The sequence below is a fragment of the Peromyscus eremicus genome, chromosome 14 (assembly GCF_949786415.1).
Source record: "Peromyscus eremicus chromosome 14, PerEre_H2_v1, whole genome shotgun sequence".
NCBI classification, from domain to species: Eukaryota; Metazoa; Chordata; class Mammalia; order Rodentia; family Cricetidae; genus Peromyscus; species Peromyscus eremicus.
The window spans coordinates 62,394,553-62,415,459 of record NC_081430.1 but is presented as its reverse complement, the minus strand read 5'-3'; the positions used below and the strand labels follow the sequence as shown (position 1 = coordinate 62,415,459).

Below are 20,907 nucleotides of genomic sequence, written 5' to 3'. Positions count from 1 at the left end.
GAACCCTGACACAAACCTCCCTGCTGCAGTGCTCAGAACCAGCAGGGGGCGCAAAGCGCACACGGAGAGGAGGAGCTGTGCAGATCAGGAGCAGGGACAGCTGATTGCTGTTTATGTGGTCCCAGCTGTCGCTCCGTCTACTCACTTCTCAGAATGTTCTCTACATTTACGGTTTGTGGAAACAGTTCTGCTTTTCTGAAGTTTTAAATATATACACCATACAGTCTAATATGAACTATGTGTGGAAAATCACCTCTGATTGCAGGAATCACTCTACTCATGTAACAAGGATGAAATTCTTAGAAGGTCTGAAGCATTCCTGAATTTTCTTCTTCAGGACATTCAGGGCAAAGCCTCAGTGTTGTTCTGATTAGGATCAAGTTTCACATTAGGGGAGCCATGAGGGAGGTGAGGCCACATACCCCAAAAGGTCTTAAGTCTTAATGATTCCCCTGATAACTGTGCAAATCAGACACAGATCTGACCTGTTTGTATTTATAGTTGATTCGCTTACTTAAGCTGTAACTTTCATCATCATATCTTTCATTACATTTTGTTCATAGCTCTTGGCCTTTGTTCTAAACACAGACATACACCACTGATTGTAAACTAAGCTGGTGTCTAGTCTGTAACTCTGTGGGAGGAGGGGTGACTGGGGAAGCTTATTGGTGAGTGGGGGAAAAATAAGCATTAAAGACACATAACTGTTCCCAGGTATGGTGGAGGAGAAAGTTTATTATATACATGTGGAGAGCATAGCCAGAGGCAAGGGCATCTAGAGTGTCCAGAATGAAGATTACACTGATCAATGTCAGAGAGAGGATGGAAAGGAGGGTGGAGAGAGGGGAACAGGGTGCAGCAGCCAGGAGGCCCAAAGAAGAGAAGAGAAGGACCAGGTAACCAAAATAGTTGGATTATATAGGGAAGGGCAGCTGGGGGAGGGAAGTCCAACTCCTTAGCTGAAGACTTTTAGGGTAGAGTAGGGTATGCCTGCAAGGATGGCCCTGTAACAGCTAGGGACTGAGGGATGCAGGGAGAACCTGGCAGCTGGTGTCTGCTTTGATATGTTAAAAAGGTACCTCTGCCATTTTTCCCAGGGTGAAATCTAACACTCCAGCCTTTTTGTTGATAATAAATAAGTTTTAGGGATGACATGTAATCTTATTTATGACTAACTGTTTCATGCGGTCACTAGAATGTCATTGATGAGTGGGGCCCAAGGAGGCTGGAATGCTGGTCCAGTCTGGGAACAGCAGACTGGTTTCACTTGCTGACCAGGCTCCAGAGCACCTTCTGGGTTAGGGGCTTGCAGACAGCATTTGGAGCACTTTGTAAGGCTGGACCACCCGGGGTTAGCCACTTTGAAGCTTTCTGGGATGCAGACTTTGAGGGAACACCTAGAGCTGGCTGGTGGCTGGAGCAGTCAGCAATTAATTTGAAATCTGGTTGGGACAATTGCTAAGGAACCAGCCCTCAGCAGGTGAGGTACTGAAGAGGTGTGGAGCCAGCGCAACTGCACACACACAGGAGATTTTTCTGGGGGCCGAAGTTTAATTCTTCATTTTATTTTTGTCTTTCTGCCATACCTCCTCTGTTCTCTCTCTCTTCTGTTCTTTTATCCTGCTGTTTTTCTTCTTCCAAGTTGTTCTCCTTCTACAATTTCCTTGATGTTTTCCTTCTACTCCTTTTTTCTTATCCCTTTTATATCTCCTAAGTAAAAAATTCCTACACAAGGAAAGGTTTCCTTGAAGAGGACTGTCTTAACATGAGTATAGCCATGAGAGGCTTTAGACTAACAATACTAGGAATAGGCCTCACCATTACACTAACCAGGAAAGCCTAAAGACTGTAAACTGTGTGGAATATCAGAATTGAGATAAACAAGTACTAAATGTTCTAAAACATAAAGGATAGCTAACATAATCTGTATGTATATTGCCAACACCTTGCAGCAATGACAGTACCAATTCCTTCTGTTGCCTCACATCTGCTCAATCAGAAGATCAACCCCCATCTGATTCTGGAATTCAACTATACCCCCAATCCTTTTCTCCTAAAAACTCTGTCATAATTGAGCTCAATGCTCTCCCTGATCCAGCTGTTAGTTATTATTATTATGAGGCACTGTGTTATTAATTAAGAAGTGCTGTTTACCTTGCTAGAAAAGCCACAAGGCCCAACAAAACCCAATATAAGAGTTTATTAAGAGGGGAGTGCTTTGGCCTATGGAAATGGTTGTGCAGGGAGAGAGAAGAAGAAGAAGAGGGGAAAGAATCTGTGACCCACTTTTTATGGATTCCCCTGCACATGTGCACATGGGCTTCCATAGCTATGCCAAGCATGTGCATAGAGTACATGATCATGCTGCACACAAATTACGTCATCAGGAATTGTAGGATGCAAGGCCCCTGGATGACAAGGTTTTTGACTGGCTACTGGACAGCACATGTACTGTCATGTAGCTGGGGTAGTGGCCAGGAATTCCCACATTCCAGACTCTGCTTATTATAAAAAATGGTGTATGAACAGGAATTGGGGTGCTATGTCTCCCAAATTTGCTTTCTGCTAATTTGGAGGGCATTGGTTAACCTTTAGGGGGTAGGGAAGGGGGGCTCTTGGGGTAGCCTGATGTTCTGAGGTAGTGGATTATCCTCCACTGCTTTGGGTATTGTCCAATACCTTCCACTGCTTAGGACTCTGTGGCTGTTTGGGTCTGACAAGCTAAAGTGGATCTGACCTGTCCAGGTGGATTCAAGCTGGTTCTGAAGCTCAGGAGAATTTTTAAACATATTAAGAAGCAGTCACAGGGAATTTAAAATCTTGAGCTGGTAGCCATGATATTATAATGTTTAGTACTCTGCTCTCAAAATTTGATTGGTTACGGTTAGCAAGAGCAAGAGAAAAAGACTTGGAACATGCTTTTAATTTTTATCTGGGATAAGCCTTATCTGAGACAAATTTTAAGTCACCTGTTTCCTTTGTTAGTTTATCATCCAGGAGACACAGGTGATCAATTGCTGAGGGCATTTAACAGTAGTAGATTATTATATTGAAGTCTGTTATTTGGAGAGTCCAGACACTTTTGGGTCTGGTGGTTTAAATACCTCTGGATGGTTATGGTTCCTTATCACCTGGGTATATTTGGTGATTCATGGACTCCAGCTCTATGGTGGTCCTGTACCAATTAGCTGAGTAGTTAATTAGGAGAGGGAACCAGGAAGGAAAAGCTTGTTCGGGTAAGACCTCATTCTCCTGCAATTGGTGAAAAAGGCAGTGGATCCTGGTATCCTCTGGAACTAGAGAGAACAGGGCCTTGTCTGTGCCACTGTGTATGAAGAGAAACTTTTCTTGGGTGAAGGTGAGATAAAAGGCATCAGGTGGGACAGGTGAGTCCAGTGAGGAAAGACCTGAAGCTTAGCAGCTGTGGGGGTTACAAGAATCACCTTGAAGGATCCCTGCCATTTAGGAAAAAGTGGTGAGGGGCACTGGCCTGGAAGGGAAAGAAGAACCTGATCCCCAATGTGGATTGGGGGTGGGCATGGATTATCACATGGCTGAGGTAAGAAATGGTCGGTGAAATTCCACAGGAGAGAACTTAGATGACAGAGTAAGGGGGTACTGAGCTTGGGTGATATATCAGGAAAGTTCCTGAAACTGGATAATAACCAGGAGATGGTGGCCAGCAATAGAAGTGTTCTGGGTGTTCCAGATTTTGGGGTCAACCTGAAAGGCTGGCAAGGGAAATGAACTGTTAGAACTAGTAGGTGGGTTGCTAGGAGGAGGAAAGGAGCTGCTGGCAAGTCTGGGGTAAGGCAAATGGGGGAGCAAATGAAATGAAAGCTCATACCTTAGTTGTTAAATCTCTTCCCATCTGGGGCACAAGGCAGGTTGTCACTACTAAAAAATGTGTGGGTGAGAGGGATGCCCCTGACAATACAATTAAGTGGTGGGGTCTGATGAGGTAGGTAAGGCTGTCTCCCTACCCTGACAATAGGGAGACAAGAAGGAGAGGTGGGCCCCCAAAACTCCCTCAGGATTAGCTCAGTGTCCAAAAGGAAAGAAAAGAATCACCCTGATATAGCAACAACTATCCTGGGTTCCCTGTGAGAGATGGCACCTTCAATCCTCACCCATGGCCAAGCCTAGGAGATAGCTGGAGGGTGGTCTTTGTTTGATGTCCTCATGCCAAAAGGTGCATGAGAGCAGTAAGCTGATCAGTGTCCCTCTTGCTGGTACTTCAGACCAGGCCCAGTTGGTGGCCCGTGTGAGGCAGGACATGCCCAAGCCAGGTGACCTTCTTGACCACATTAAAACAGGGACCCGGAAGCTTTCAGGAAGCTGGTTGGATAGCATGTTCCAGAATTTGGCAGTTCTGTTTATGGGCTTTCTCATCCCTCCCATGGTACATCTTAAATGCCACCACTAAGACTTCTGCCTGTGGGAGGGGCCTTCTCTCCATATGCTTAAATTTAGCCCTGCTCTGGAAGACATGGGATGGATTCTATTCCTTCTCTTGAATTACATTTTTTAGCTTTTCATAGTTTACTGGTTTGAGGGCAGCCTTATGAAGACCTACCAGGAGGTAGGTTATAAACTGATCTCTAGCTAGAGAGCTACGTGGGCTATTATAATCCCAATGTGGGTCCTGATCAGGATCTGCCTCAGCCCCGGGTGGGTGGACAGTGTTGGTTTGATGAAACACATTTACATGTGTCCTAGCCTGCTCCCAAACATTTCTGTGCTCCTCAGGGCAGCTTGAGAATGAGTGACAGGAGGAGTGAAGGTGGGAGCCAGAGTCAGGTGGTTGGAGTGGCTTGCCTAATACTGGAGAGGGGGAGGGGACTAGAGAAAGGGCAGACATCCAAAGAGTGGAAGCAGGAGGTCGCCCAGGCAGAGGTTCTTTGGAGTCAGAAATTCCTCAGGTTCAGGTTGCATGGCTATGAGCACATGGGTAGGAGAGAAAGAATCAAGGAGGGAGGAAAAAGCTTAGGCAATCAAAGCTTAGGAATAAGGTAACTTTTTTCATTTGCCCATTTGCTGGCAGAAGTTAGATAATTCCCATGAAATATTGGGGTCCAAGGAGCTATGAGGTAGCCAGTTTTATTGTTATCTAAGGGACATTTAAGGCATTTCTCAGAGGAGTGGGACTAAGAGGTAGAAGCTTTATGTCCAATGACTGCAACTGAGAGAAAACAAAAAACAAAAAACATGATCCAAGACCACAATCTCAGGCGTCCCCAAGATCAAGGAAGAATCTGTGATTGGCATAAGTCACCCAGTGCTTCTTCAAGCAGAGGGTGAAGTCCAGGGCACATGTATGGCCAGGGGATGTCCTGGGGGTTCTGATAGCATTCAATACTTCATCAAGAGAGAATGAGTCATGGCATATACAGTCTGAGGACCTCAGGGGGTTGACAGAACAATATCTCAGACTACAGTCCTGAGAAATGGGCAGAGATTGAAGCCTGTTTATGCTGGCTGGAAAGGGAGAACTCACCAATTGAAGCAGCCAATGTTATGTGAAGTGGGCAAATGAAGATGGAAGCAGAGATATGAGAGGAAGACTCCTGCTGAGGAAACCTCACTGTAAAGCCAAGGATGACCTTTGACTTCTGATGCTCCTGCCTCCACTTTCCCAATGCTAGGGTTCCTCCACTTTATGTGGTGTTAGTGATTTAAAGCAGGGCTTCTTGCATGCTAGGCATCATTCTACCAACTGAACTGCAACCCAGACCCCAATATTTTTTTTCAAATTTGAATAGAGATATTTATTTATTTGTATTTGTTTATGTGCTCATACACACACGTAATGATACATAGGTGTAAATCAGAGGACAACCTTTCTCTCCTTCTCTTTTGTTGGTTCTGGGAATAGAACTCAGGGAATTAGGTTTGGCAGCCAGCATCTTTTTTAGTGTACATACAAATAGACAGAAAGTGAGTGAATTTAATTGTATCTGAATTTTCCTGTGTCCCACTCCGTCTGCAGCCACTCAGACCCAAGTAAACACATAGAGGCTTATATTAATTGAAACTGCTCAGCCATTAGCTCAGGCTAACTATTGACTAGCTTTTACATTTACACTCAGGCCATTTCTGTTAATCTATATGTTGCCATATGTTTCTGCAGCTTTACCTGTTTGCCATTACATGCTGCTCCCTGAAGGAAGGGCTGTCGTCTCCTCACTCAGCCTTCCTCTTCCTAGAATTCTCCTTGTCTCCTTTTCCTGCCTATACTTCCTGCCTGCCTACTAGCCAATCAGTGTTTTATTTATCAACCAATTAGAACAACATATTTTCAAAACATACAGAAAGACATTCCCATCATTTAATGTAGTCTTCAAAGTCACTATGTCATAGAATTAGACCTTAAACTCCTGTCATCCTTTCTCTACCTGCTGGGGTTACAGGTATATGAGACAATGACTGGTTTTTAATTGGTTGAAAGTGAAGACATGAGGTGTAGAGACAGCTCAGTGGTAGAGTGCCTGTTTAGCATGTACAAGGAAATAGTTTTAGTTTTCAATACTACAGAAAGAAGGGAGGGTGTCAAATCAACCTTTTTTTATATTACTGCCATGCTTACTGCTTTTTTTGCAAAATAATAAAGAAATCAGTTTTCTGTTGTATAATATTTTGATTTAATTATGAAAATAAAGCTTGCTTGGAGTTAGAGGGCAGAGCCAGGCACTAGTTCACCAAAATTAACTATAGAAGTTTGGAGAACTGTGGACAGAGAGGAGACAGGAAGTAATAAGGTAAGGCTGAGAGAGGCTCTCAGCCCTTTTGGAGGAAGGAATAGAAGAGTTAGGAAGTCCGTGGTGCCTACTCCACCGCTTCTCTGATCTTTCAGGTTCTTTCCCCAACATATGATTCCTGTTTTTTTTGTTTTGTTTTTGTTTTTTGTTTTTTTTGGTAAAGAATAATTAGATAAATGCTTCAGTTTTCTTTGTTAAAAACAAAACAGATAAACAAAAAGTTTCAGTATAAACCAAGACATACCAACGTGCAGAGGAGCTCCAGACCAGCAGGGGCACAATGGAGTCAATAATCAACAGGACAGAAATGAGATGAGGAGAGGAGGGGACTCCATAGCCTCTGTGGATTCCCTTCCTAAAGTCTATTAGCTGAACAACTCCTGCTGCAGTTGATATGGGAAATCTCAAACTTTCAAGCACAGTAAAAATTCTTTGTTAAATTGTGCACAGATTTTTAATGTCTCATTTACTGAGTACTATTTACTTATTTATTTTTAATTTTTGAAAAACATATTTTTCATACAATATATTCTGATCATGGTTTCGCCGCCTAACTCCTGTGTAAGCCTTTCAGCCTCCCACCTCCCTACTACTCAACTCCATAACCTTTCTTTCTCTCTATAAAAAGTAAACAAATCGACAAGAAAAAAAAGGATTTAAAAACAAAGCCAAGAAATGTACACCTGCAACCTACTAAAAAAGCAAATATTAATAGATTGCATATGAAAAAAAGAATACAAAGTCCCCTAATATAGGAGTTTTTTAAATTTCCAGACACTATTATCATCATCACAACCACCGCCTGAAAATCAATTTTGTCAGAAAGGGGAGCAAATATCTCAGGTTGGATTCTACTTTTAAATTGAGAGATTAGGCTTTGATGTTATATAAACAGGATCTGCACAGGTCTTGAGGAAGGATACTTCCTCAGACAGCATGATGATTTGGATCTCAACACCTGCTATCTCACTCGGGATTATTCTGCCTCCTTCACCATCTGGACTAGGTCCTTATCTAAGACTTACTCTGCCTCATGAATATGCAAATCATGTGAGTCTATACTGGTAAATACAGATGTGTCCACACCAAACACAAACATATGATCTGTGTCCTCTCCATAGTCACTGAGCACACAGGTCCTCACCATGGGATGGAGCTGGATCATCCTCTTCCTCCTGTCAGTAACTACAGGTAAGGGGCTTTCCAGTTCCAAATCTGAAGAAGGAGCAGGGACTGAGGTGACAATGACATCCACTCTGCCTTTCTCTCCACAGGTGTCCACTCCCAGGTCCAGCTGCAGCAGTCTGGTCCTGAGCTGGGGAAACCCGGGTCCTCAGTGAAGTTGTCCTGCAAGGCTTCTGGCTACACCTTCACTAACTACTTTATGCATTGGGTGAAGCAGAGGCCTGGACAGGGCCTGGAGTGGATTGGAAGGATTAATCCTTGGAATGGTAATACTAACTATGCTCAGAAGTTCCAGGGCAAGGCCACACTGACTGTAGACAAATCCTCCAGCACAGCCTACATGGAGCTCAGCAGCCTGACCTCCGAGGACTCTGCAGTCTATTACTGTGCAAGAGACACAGTGTTGCAACCACATCCTGAGTGTGTCAGAAACCCTGGAGGAGCAGGAAGCTGCCCTGGGACTGAGATGACAGATAAGATTAGACTAGAGACTTGTTCAAATATCATCATTCTGAAGGTCCCTTTTTCACTTCAAAGTCTTATAGAGTCTTTGTCAACTTTCCAAAAGGACTGCTGGGAATAAAGTAATGCTGATTCAGAATGCCCCTAGAATATACCATAACTTGACCAGATCTTCATCAGTGACCACTGCTATTTAATTGATTCTTCATTACTAAAACAGAAAAAGAACAAGCTATGGAGATTGGAAATGTCTCTGGAGAAGGTGGTAATTAACTATAATATTAATTTGACCATTAAAATACAAATCAACAATATTAGGACAAACAAAATCTCCTTTCAAAATTCAATTTGATTTACCTAACACCACACCAAATACTTTGTTGGAAGTTTCCCCCATAGATTTTTAGGTAGTCACTTTACAATTCCCAATAAATCTAATTTTATATATTTACATATAGGTAAGTCTAATCCTGAATCTCTTTTGGTAGTAGTAATCAAATTATTTTAGAGTTAGAGTTGGAGCTGAATGTTATGGATTGGAGTCCTCAGGATGTAGAAATCTCTACTTTGGCAACAAACTGGGCTCCTACTTAGATAACATTGGGGCCAAAGCAGTGTGATTCCAGCCAGGAATGTAAGAGCCTTCTTCATGTCATCAAGAGCACTGGGTGCTCATTCCTCTGTTTCCTAAAATTGGATTGTCTTTGTCACAAGTTCTAGATTTACACTGATTGACACTGAATTGATATCACTGTATAGTGCACAAGTTCTACCCTCCCCCCATATACTTTATATTTTTTTCTTACAGGCAGCAAGGGTAACCTAGGACCTCCCTTGAATTTTGGTTCTGTTATAACTTTAACATGTCTGAATTCTATCATTTCTGTCTAAATATGCTTTTTTGAGATTGTTTGGTTTTGTTTTTGTTTAGGAGAACATACACCTGGGCTATACAGAGGCTGAATGGCAAGAAAAGAAATAATTCCGCCATTGATAGCATGGCTACAATCTATTTTAGTTAAAACAACAATAACAAAGTGGAATTCTCTGGTTTAAACATTTTGTTTACTGAGATAAATGCCAACAAGTTATGTAAACAAAACTCTGTAACTAGAAATCCCAATTAGTTTCCCATCTGACCTGGCTCCTCTCACATACATGAGCACCCTCAGATGGAGAGTTGACTGGGATGTCTGTTTTCTTGCAGCATGTTTAATTTTCTCATGGATTTTATTCTCACAGTTCTTCATTATCCTTCATTATCTTCTGGGCCTTTTCCTTCAGATCACATGTTACTCATGAAATGTTCCCTGTGCCAGGTAAAGGTGGACAGAAATTTCTTATCTTCCAAGTTCTAGTGTTCTTCCACTGTCCTCTGTGCAATGTAAAGTGTCAACACCATCTGAGCTTTTTTTGTTCAAATATAAACCATGGAGTGAGGATAGAAAGGAAAAAGGGATTGTTTTATCTGTGAATTTTGTGGAACCATTTACCAAAAAACTACAAATGATAATGAATATTAGGTGGCTGATAGATTTGAACTAGCTGGACCCATACAAAGTTCACGGCACTGACTTCCAGTGGGACAGCCTGGATTTCTCAAGGAGAGACAAAGCTTTTATCCTTCACAGAATTTCATCTTATGGCTACCCTGATGCATCACATTAACACAAGATTCACAGGACAATTTGTGACTGTACAGGATAGCTGAGATATTATAAAACTGTCTACATACATTTCATAGCAATTCCTATGTGGGAGTGAGGTTAATCATTTAAAGACCATGCTCTGTCAAAATAAACACAGAGGGACACAGTCTGGTATTGTATATAATGTTTTTCAAATGACATCAAGTTCATATAATCAATATTATTGCTAAATATTTTTGCCAGGAGACAGTAAAAAGAGATCACCAAAATAAATTAGTTGTGCAGAGTCTGAAGAATACATGCAGAGGGGCCAGAAATGGTGTTTCCTGGCTACTCAAAGTTTTTACTCTCATTTAACCCCATATGAGGACCAGGAGACCATTGTCTATGGCAGTTATAACCCTTGTCTAGAAGGATATAAGATCTGACATGGAAAAAATCAGTTAGTTCCTAGAATCTATGTCACTCTCCTGGGGATGCTACAAAAGTGGAAATTACACAATTCAAAGACCCTCTCAATCACCATTAAGACAGTCTATCTCATAATAGAATGAATCCCATATTGGAAAACTAGGACCTGACAATCTTGAATCAAGGAGAGGCAATTTCAAGGCTCTTCATGCTGAGACTCACTCCCATTCAGTATAGAGTGTCATGTCCTGGGGAGGGGACAGGACTGAAGAGATGCAGGGACATTGAGCAGGATCCCAGAGTGGAGACTCTAGATTTTTCTACACCTTTTGGTACTCACACACTTGGTTAGTTTATTATTTTGAAAAGGTTTAAAAATAGTGACCTGGTGTACAGTAGTCCTATTTCCAACACAGCCTACACCAGACTAATAATAAATGCAGAAAGTTCAAATTTTAGATTTCTTTTTTTTATAGAAAAATAATACTCTATAGAATTTACATACCATTGTTTTTCAATGCTGTGTATTGAAAGTCATTTTGTATGAATCTCCACTAAGCTACACCTTTGAAATAAATTTCTTCAGTTTAATATTGGGATTCAACATTCATAAGCTTTTCTAGTCTTCTAAAATTATCAAAATTTCATCATAATTGTGGAGCAAATAAGGCAGAAGGGTGTCTGTGGTAAAAAAACACACAATGAAATAAGACTGAATTATAGCACAAATACGTAATAAACAATGAGTGATTCTTAATTATTTCCCTATGACTCAGTTTTACCTCTTTCATTTGCTTTAGGCAGTTACACAGCGAGGGGACTTCATCATTTGCTCAGAAACAAACTTCCCTTCAAAGGAGCTCTGGACAAGCATGGGCCACTGAGCCCTAAACAAGCCCAGGAACTCTACTTCAGAGGAGGGAAAGAAAAACATCTGGTTTTTCTCTTTGCTTCTCACTGTATAAGGACAGAGAGGCATTGGAGTAATTTCTCTCTCTGATAATGAAATACTGTGTTTTTGTAAAGTCACATTAGTTTATTTCTCACTAAACCGCTCAAAGTGGTGTATGTAATAATATTTCTTGTCCTTTTAGTTGTGGACATAGCTCTTACTAGGTGAGCCATGTATTGGTTTTTGAGACAGCCTTTCTTTTTTATTTATGAATAAACTCTATTAATTTATTAATAAGTAAAAACTTTTAAAATATATTTATAAATTGGCATTCTTCACAAATACTTTTTTATTAAGAGATTTTCTATTCATTTTACATACCAACCACAGACTCCCCTGTCCTTCCTCCTCCCACTACCCAGTCTTCCCCCCCACCCTCCCCTCATTCCTACCTCCTCCAAGGCAAGGTCTCCCATGGACAGTCAGCAGAGCCTGGTACAGTCAGCTGAGGCAGGTCCAAGTCCCTCCTCCCTGCACCAAGGATATACAAAGTGTCCTACCTTAGGCACTAGGCTCCAAAAGACAGTTCATGCACTAGGGTTGGGTCCCATTCCCACTTCCTGGGGGCCCCATACTTTTAAGCTAGACCACTGTCTTGCTTATCCAGAGGGCCTAGTCCAGTACCATGGGGACTCCTCAGCTATTGGTCCACAGTTCATGTGTCTCCACTAGTTTGGCTAGTTGTTGAGACAGCCTTTCTAGGCAACACAGACCTGGATGTGAGACCTGAAACTCACATTGTAGACCAGGCTAGCCTCAAATTCACAGATATTCACCTGTCTCTGCCTCCCAAATTCTTAGATTAAAGGCTTTCTTCAGCAAATTGAGCCAGGAATATATATATATATATATATATATATATATATATATATATATATATATATATATATATATATATAAATGAAATGTGCTTTCTGAAACTCAGTTGACATCAGCATGGCAGTAGTTGTCACATTAAAATATGAATTCCACATTTGATTGTCTACACCCTCTGCACACAGAAAAATCTGTATTTCAGAACAGACCCTAGACTCTTCATACAAAGCAATTGGTGTGATGTCTAGGGAATGAGACATAGAATGACATGGTGTTCACACATCACTGTAGCTGTAATACCTACCCTTCACTGCACATCAGGGTATTTCCTGGAGTCACATGTTTATGGCTGTGGTACAAGAACTCTGCAGTCAGTAGTTACTGTCTCCTACAGATGAAATGTTTGGTGCAAGAAAATATGTCATTTGGTATTATTATTAAAAACATCGTACTAAATAAATACTCAAGTACTCACACTGATAATTGATATATTTTAATTGTATTCAAGAAGAATCCATTTCTTACCCAGAGGAGAACTGAAAATTATGCATGCAGATACACCTCTACGTGCACCAATAGATTTTAGTCTGTGTTGTGTGATCTCTTCCTACAGAGTGTCATAAGAATGGAAATCTAACCCAAATGTAGATCCTGAAAGACAGTTCCTCAAACATGTGTATTCAAAGTAAAATCAGCAGAGTAAGAGGTCTCATAACAAAGACCCTAATTTAGTAAACAAGAGTGACACTCAATTCCATGATATCTTTGAAAAAGTCTAACTGACTATTAAGAAAATTTTAGACAAACCAAAGCTGAGGCGTTATGTCTGAACAATATCTCTGAGATTCTCATAGTATCACAAGCAAGGTTGCATTGCATGTATAGTGGTGGGAGTCCCTCAGACCCTGCACTGGACAGCTGCCTCCCCATTGCTAAGAAAAGTCTCTACTAAAGCTATGCATAGCCCTATTGGTTTAAATATTAAGGCAATTCCACGTAGTTAAAAGGGAGGTTTAATTTGTGGGGTAACTTAAAAGTGAAGGGATAGATTACATGCTCTGGGAAAGATATAGTGCAGTCCAGCTGTGTTCTCTGGAGAACTCTGCTTGGTCCACCTCCAGCATCCAGGATTCAGGAACCAAGAGAGCCTGCCCATCTGGATCTTGGGTCTTTAGGAGTCCTCTCTGAGATCTGCCTTGTAGGTGTGACAGTTACCAAAGCCTCAAAGGGGGTGGTACTTCCAGGTCAAAGCTGGAACAGCTACCCACTACATCTCCCTTTTTTGTCTAAATAAGAAGGTTCTAACCTAATACAAGACTATATACAATAGGAATGATTATCAAATGATGTCCAGGAGTAAAAAGGGATAATGACGTAGATAAGATGGAACTACAACCAACACAAACAATATCAAACAAGACACATACTAAAATTCAGAGAAGTCTGGAGCATAAATAAATGGCATGTTACAAAGATCATTCCAAAAGGTGTCCTATTGTAAATAACCTAAATCTAATACTTAATAAGTTTTATCTAAGATATATATATATATATATATATATATATATATATATATATATATATATATATACTAAGTTGTAATTATAACTGCTAGTCTTCAATCCCATCAAAGACTTGAGAAGGAATATAAAGATACCTGAGAAATGGAAGATGGATGCAAGCAATTTTTGGGAGTCTTGCAAGAGTAGACACAGACAGCTGGCAGCCTGGACAGTCATCTAATGTTTCTCAGCGTTGTTGGTGCAATCAAATTGGCTACAGGCCTAGAGTATCTGACAGACCATTTCCAGAAGCAGGGATTCTGAAAGACCATCTTACCCTGTCTTGGCAGAGTTCAGAAGTCACTTTTCCTTGGGTCCCACTTGTCCAGAAAGATAGCATTCATAATGTAAGCAGTTGAGCAAGGGCAGTTCTTTGCCCAATAGTCCATTTTGTGCCAAGAAGACAAACTTCCAAATGGAAATGTCTTACTGAGAAGCCCAACATTCTCTCAGGATCAAATTGGTGCTGCCAGGAGCAATTGTGTCTCACATCAATAGAAATCTAAGTTATTTAAATGCCATATTCTCTAGGTCCATAAAATGTTTGAAGATTTCCTGTCCATCAGACCTATGTATCTGTAAATCTGGATAACCTAACTAATGTAACTATAGAGATGACAAGCATAGGTGACTATAAATCTGTAAGTCTTATCTACCTAAATAACTTAAGGACTAAGGCTTCATGTAAGCAAGGTAAACAGTCTATAAGCAAATGTATGGTAAAGGACTATGACTTCAAAATTGTGACACTACACAAAATATCTTTAACAGAGGTAGGAATGTATAGTGCAATATGCAATATGACAATAATTCTAAATATATATCAATATACAAAATATCCTAAACAGAAGTAGAATATACATACAGTATGACAGATATGAATTTACATTTGTATCAATATACAAATATTTCAAATAAGAGTAGAAATATATGTACATTATAACAAATATAGTTCTGTATTTGTATCAGTATACAAATTATCTTAAACAGGAATATAAAAATTGTTTACATTTGTATCAACATATAAGAATCCATAACAGTGCAAATTATCTAAGGCTGCTATTTTACTAAATTTGTTTACTAGTATATACAATAATCTACCATAATATCTTATACCTATCCATTCCACTTTTTCTTTTCTTTTTTTATGAGACACTTTTTATTCTCTTAAGGAGAATACTGAGTCTAATATTTTCTTCCATCCCCAACCCTATAATCATCATCCATAGTCCTGAGAAATATGAAACCTTTGGGAGAAAGGGTGTCGTTTTCTTTGAATTGCTTCCTGTTGTTTAGGGGATAATGATTTCTCTGTTGGGTACTATAAGAAAGCTCAGATAGTTAAGTCTCAGTTAGACTAACTGTAGGTTCTGCAGCAAGTCTCAGAATAATGGGTAAGATTGTCTGAAATTCTGGCTAGAAGTTCAGTATGGCATCATTCTGGACTGGGTAGAATTGTTGTTGTTGGGGTCCTAACTTCTTCTGGAGACTTCAGGGATTGCTATTGGAAAAACTTACTTTTTTACTGTGAAAACTTGAACATTATTAATATATCAAAATGGAAAGTTTGGATTTAATGATGACATGACATGTAAGAAAGGATTCTGAGAAATCAAGAGTAAGCATTGAGAGAATTAGAATCTTGAATACAATGCTCCCTTTTTATTGGTTTCCTTCGGTTCCACACGAGGGCTCTTCTGATGTGGGACTGAAGAATCTCTCAACCTTTTCTTTTAGCAATATGCTTGGGTTTAGAGAAGGAGTGAGCCAATTCTATATCTAAAGCCAGCTTGGTTTATAATTGAATTGGAACCACAACTTTTTTAGATTGAAAGAGATATAGATGTTAGGCAGTAAGACTTTACCCTGTGTAGATTGGTAGCAATAGATTCTTTCTTTCTGCTGTAAACATCCAGATATCCAAGGCCTTATGATTTTGGGAAGATGTGTATTTCCTTTATCCTGGAAAGACAAAAGGAGAACCCTACCCCAACCTTTGATTGTTAATTTTTTCTTACAACTTGTAGTGATGTCACATGGGTGGATGAGCTTTTACTTCTCATCAAGGGATTTCTCCTGTTTGAATCAAATTTTTATTAATTTTGTTGGTATCCATAGCTTTTCTTCTCCTGCAGAAGCAAAAGCAAAACCTCGTCCCTAATGTAGGACATATCCAAGTTTCCATTCTGAGGTCAACACATCTTTGTAATAAACCAATTGGTTTATCTAAATTCGGCTGTCATTCAATGTCTCTCTGCAGCTGTTGCTCCTTTCTCATCAGCATTGAGAAAATTCAAGGTTAGTAAACCACTATATAATCTATTTATAGGAGTCATTGTTACCTGTTGCTGTTTATTTAGCATATCCTTTAAAGTTCTATTGGATCTTTCTATGACTGCTTGGCTTGTAGGATTGTGTGGTATACCTGTAACATGCTTTATATTGTAATAAGCAAAGAAATGTCTCATTTTATTGGAGACATATGCTGGGCACTGTCTGTCTTAATTTATACAGGTATTCTCATGATGGCCATAACTTCTAATAGGTGTGAAATCACAGAATCAGCCTTTTCAGAACTCATAGGAGTTGCCCACTGAAATCCTGAATAGGTATCAATGGTATGGTGTACATACTTTAATTTTCCAAATTCAGCAAAACACATCCATCTGCCAAATTTCATTTCTTTGTATACCTTTTGGACTGTTCCCTGCAGGTAATGGAGTTTGTTTTGAGAAGAACAAGTAGGACATTTTTTCCCAATATCCTTAGCTTGTTGCCAAGTGATGGAGAAATCCTTCTTTATACCTTTGCTTTTTATATGGTGTTTCTTATAAAATTCTAAGGAATCTAGCATATTACATATTAGTAACTGATCAATCTCATCATTACCTTGTGATAGAGGTCCTGGCAGACCTGTATGGGATCTGATATTATATATATATATATATATATATATATATATATATATATATATATATATATATACATCTATATATATCACAATGTTTCCTTTTCTTATGATTTATATATATGATCTATATATATATACATCTATATATATATACATCTATATATATATATATATCACAATGTTTCCTTTTCTTATGATTTCCTGCAGTTGTATGAATAATGAAGTTAATTCTGTATTATCAGGAATAAATTCAGCAGTTTCAATATGTAAAGCATATTGAGGGTCAGTGACTATGTTGAGGGGTTCTGTGAAGTCCATCAGTACCATAAGAATGGCATACAGTTCTGCCTTTTGTACAGAGTTATATGGACTTTGTACCACTTTACTTAAGTCTCCTGATTTATATCCTGCTTTCCCGGATTTGTTTGCATCAGTATAGAATGTGAGGACTCCAGTAATTTTTGTACAATGTGAGGAAGGACTCATTCAGTCTTCTTTATAAATTCTGTTCTTTTGCTTTTGGGATAATGGTTATTAATCTCTCTCAAACGTTACTGCAGTCTCTCTGCCAGTATTCATTATCTTTCCATAGTGATGAAATTTCCTCATTAGTTAAAGTTACTACAATATCTGCTGGGTCTATTCCTGTCAACTGGCGAAGTCTTAATTTATCTTTTTGAATCAAATCAGAGATCTGTTCTATATAAGTCTTTAATTTCTTATTTGGTTTACATGTTAGGAATATCCATTCCAATATAATATCTTCCCTCTGCATCAAAATACCTGTGGAGAATGTCTGGAGGGGAATATGACAAGAATGCATTTAAGTTCTGGATCCACACAATCCACATGTGCTTCTCGAATTGTCTTTTCTACTAGAGCCAATTCCTTCTCAGCTTTGGCTGATAATTCTCTTGGACTATTTAATTCTTTGTCCCTTTCTAGAGTATTAGCCAAATTTTGTAGTCCATCTTTGGGTATTCCCATGATACCCAGTAAGTTGGAAATGCTTCCTAATAACTTTTGAAAATCATTAAGAGTGTTCAATTGATCTCTCCTTATTTGTACCGTTTGGGGTCTAATTTTTTGTAGCTCTATCTTATATCCTAAGTAATTAATAGAATCTCCTCTTTGTGTTTTTTCAGGAGCAACTTGCAGTCCCCAGCAAGGTAATTTTTTTTTACTTCTTCAAACATGCTTTCTAATGTATCTAACTTTGGATCAGCTAATAGGATATCATCCATTTAGTGATAAATTATGGATTGTGGAAACTTTACAGGAATTCTCTCCAATGGTTTTTGCACAAATTATTGGCAGAAGGTAGGGCTGTTTAACATACCCTGTGGCAGGACCTTCCATTGATATCTCTTGACTGGCTGAGAATTGTTATAATTAGGTACTGTGAAGGCAAATTTTTCTCTATTATTTTCTTGTAAGGGTATGGTAAAGACACAGTCTTTTAAGTCAAAAACTATTATAGGCCATTCTTTGGGTAGCAGAGCGGGCAAGGGCATCCCAGTCTGTAGGGAACCCATTGGCTGAATTAATTTATTAATAGCTCTCAGATCTGTCAGCATTCTCCAATTACTAGATTTTTTTAAAAATAACAAATACAGGAGAATTCCAAGGGCTCGTAGATTCTTCAATGTGTTGAGCATTTAAGTGCTCTTGAACCAGCTGTTCTAAAGCTTGTAGCTTCTCTTTTGTCAAAGGCCATTGTCCAACCCAGACAGGTTTATTAGTTAGCCATTTTAAAGGTAAGGTGGTTGGTAATTCTGAGAGTTCAACAACAGTTGTGCTCTGTTTGTGTACAGCTTGAATGGTTGGTGACTGTTTTTTATAGCATGTTATGATATTATTCCTAGAAACATGCATTGGTCTGTATTCCTTTTCTGAGAGTGTAGGAATTTTAATCTGGGTATTCCACTGTTGTAACAGATCTCGGCCCCAAAGATTTACTGCTACATTTGCTACATATGGCTTCAGCCTTCCTCTCTGTCCTTCTGGCCCTATGCATTCAACCCATCTCAAACTCTGTTTTATCTGAGATAGGGTGCCAATCCCTAAAAGTTGGACATCTACCTCTTGAAGAGGCCAATTCGGATGCCATGATTTTGGTGTAATTATAGTCACATCCACACCTATGTCTATCAGGCCCTCCAGAACCAGGCTATTAATTTGAATTCTAAGTTTTGGTCTTGGTTCATTTATGGAAGTCTACCAAAATATTTGTTTTATTGTGTTCTTTGGATATTGTGATTCATCTATCAGAGCTGTTTTATCATCCATTGCAGTATCGGTTTTTATATTAGGCTTTGGTTTATTCAATTGTCCTGGAGAAGAATTTCTTCCACAGTGGCTGGAAATGTTTGTACCACGTTTGATTTGGGGGCCTGCAAGAGACCCCCTGAGGCATTTCTCACCAGTGAAGAGTTGCCTAATATATCTATTTTTGATCTGCACTCACTGGTCCAATGTTGGCCTTTGCCACATCTTCTGGATAATCCAGGAGGTTGGAGTCTCTTGTTTGGGCTATTTCTAGAAAAAAATATTACTTCTAGGAGCACCCCATGTACAGTTTTTACTTATATGACCTGGTGTACCACATTTAAAACACTTGGTACCATGTTCCTTCTTTCATGTGTGGGATTTGTCTCTCGTATCCAAGCCTCATTACTGTAGTTAAGAGACTCAGCACCATTAGTATACTGAATCCATTCTTCCAAAGGAGCTGATTTAACCTTTAACAGTGTAAGTATTCTTTTGAATTCTTCATTAGCATTGTCGAATGCCAAGGACTCAGTTAATATTTTTCTTAATTCTTTATCTGACCCAGCTTTTGTTATAGCTGTGTTCAGCCTTTGTAAAAAATCAGTGAAGGGTTCATGTGGTCACTGAAATATCTTTGTGTATACCTCAGTTGGTTTTCCAGTTTCTGGAATTTTTTCCCAAGCATTTAGAGCTGCTGTATGGTATAGGGATATTGTATGCTCATTATAACTGGCTTCTACATTTCTGTCAGCAAAACATCCCTCACCAAGTACTTGATCTTGGGAGATCTCAAAACCTCTGAGTTTACCTTGTTGTTCTAAATTTCTTGCCTCTTCTCTCAACCAGCTTTTCCACTGTAACTGTTGGCTATATTCTAGAACAGCTTAAATTAACTGATGCCAGTCATCTGGGATGATTCTATGTGAGGTAGACCATGAATTTAACATCTGTCTTATGTATGTGGAGTGTGTATCCCATATATAACTGCTGCTTACTTTATATTTTTAAAGTCTCTTATTGAAATTGGTTGTAATGTATATATCATATATGGCTCAGCATGTGTGTCATCTGCTGGCTTCTCATAAATGATGACAGGACAAGCCATTGCATGAGAGCCATTTGGAGATGATACAACCTGTATGGTCTTGCCCTTCTGCTTGTTAGGTCCCTTATGATGTTTACTGAAAGTTTCTTCTAGGGCTTGCAAATGAGCCCCTAGGGTCTGTTATAGGGAGTGAACCTCCTCTCTTGCAAGGGATTCCAGATTTCTCATAGAATTATGGAAGTTTTTATGTTCTTCAGAAACACATGATTCCATGGACCTTATCTGATCAATTAATGATAAACTTTCTTCCTTATATAGTGTCTGAGTAGCTACAACTTCACTCTGGAAAGTTAGTGTTCTAATCATTAAATATTCATATTTATTATCAATAAAATCAATTTTGGATACAAGCCTGATTTGTAAATCCTGGTTAGCAGATTCCAGAGAAAGAATCTTTTTATGTAGGTTTTCATTGCTATCTTTTAAAGCCTGTCTCAGTCCCAGTAATGACACATCTTTGTTCTTATTATTAAACCAGTATTTGAACATTGTGTTAATTATTATGATAAATGCCAAAATGGTGCAGGCCAGATACGCCTTAGGAAGGTCATATATTTCCAGGAAAATGTCACTCATCATACTGGCAAAAAAAGTTTTTAAATTCTTGTGAGGTAATGTTGTCAACCATATTACAAGTATTACTCAGAATTTGTTATTCAGTTTTAAGGTGTAAAATTATCAAGTACTTTTACTTGAAATAAAACACTGATTTGCCTATCTTACCTTTCAGTGGTTTTGGGGGTGTAGTAGCACTTTTCAGTCAGCAGGAGGCACTGGTATAGCTCCAGTGCATACCCTGCTGGCAACCTTGGCTGGAAGCATCTG

The 20,907-nt window shown here is 39.3% G+C and overlaps 1 gene segment (V, D, J or C); it reads left to right on the top strand.

Moving 5' to 3' along the window:
• The first annotated feature begins 7,897 nt into the window (after nt 1-7,897).
• On the top strand, nt 7,898-8,526 carry LOC131923967 (Ig heavy chain V region 23-like). The segment is given in 2 exon segments: nt 7,898-7,949; nt 8,033-8,526. Coding segments are annotated over 2 exon segments (540 nt in total).
• The last annotated feature ends 12,381 nt before the right edge of the window (nt 8,527-20,907 follow it).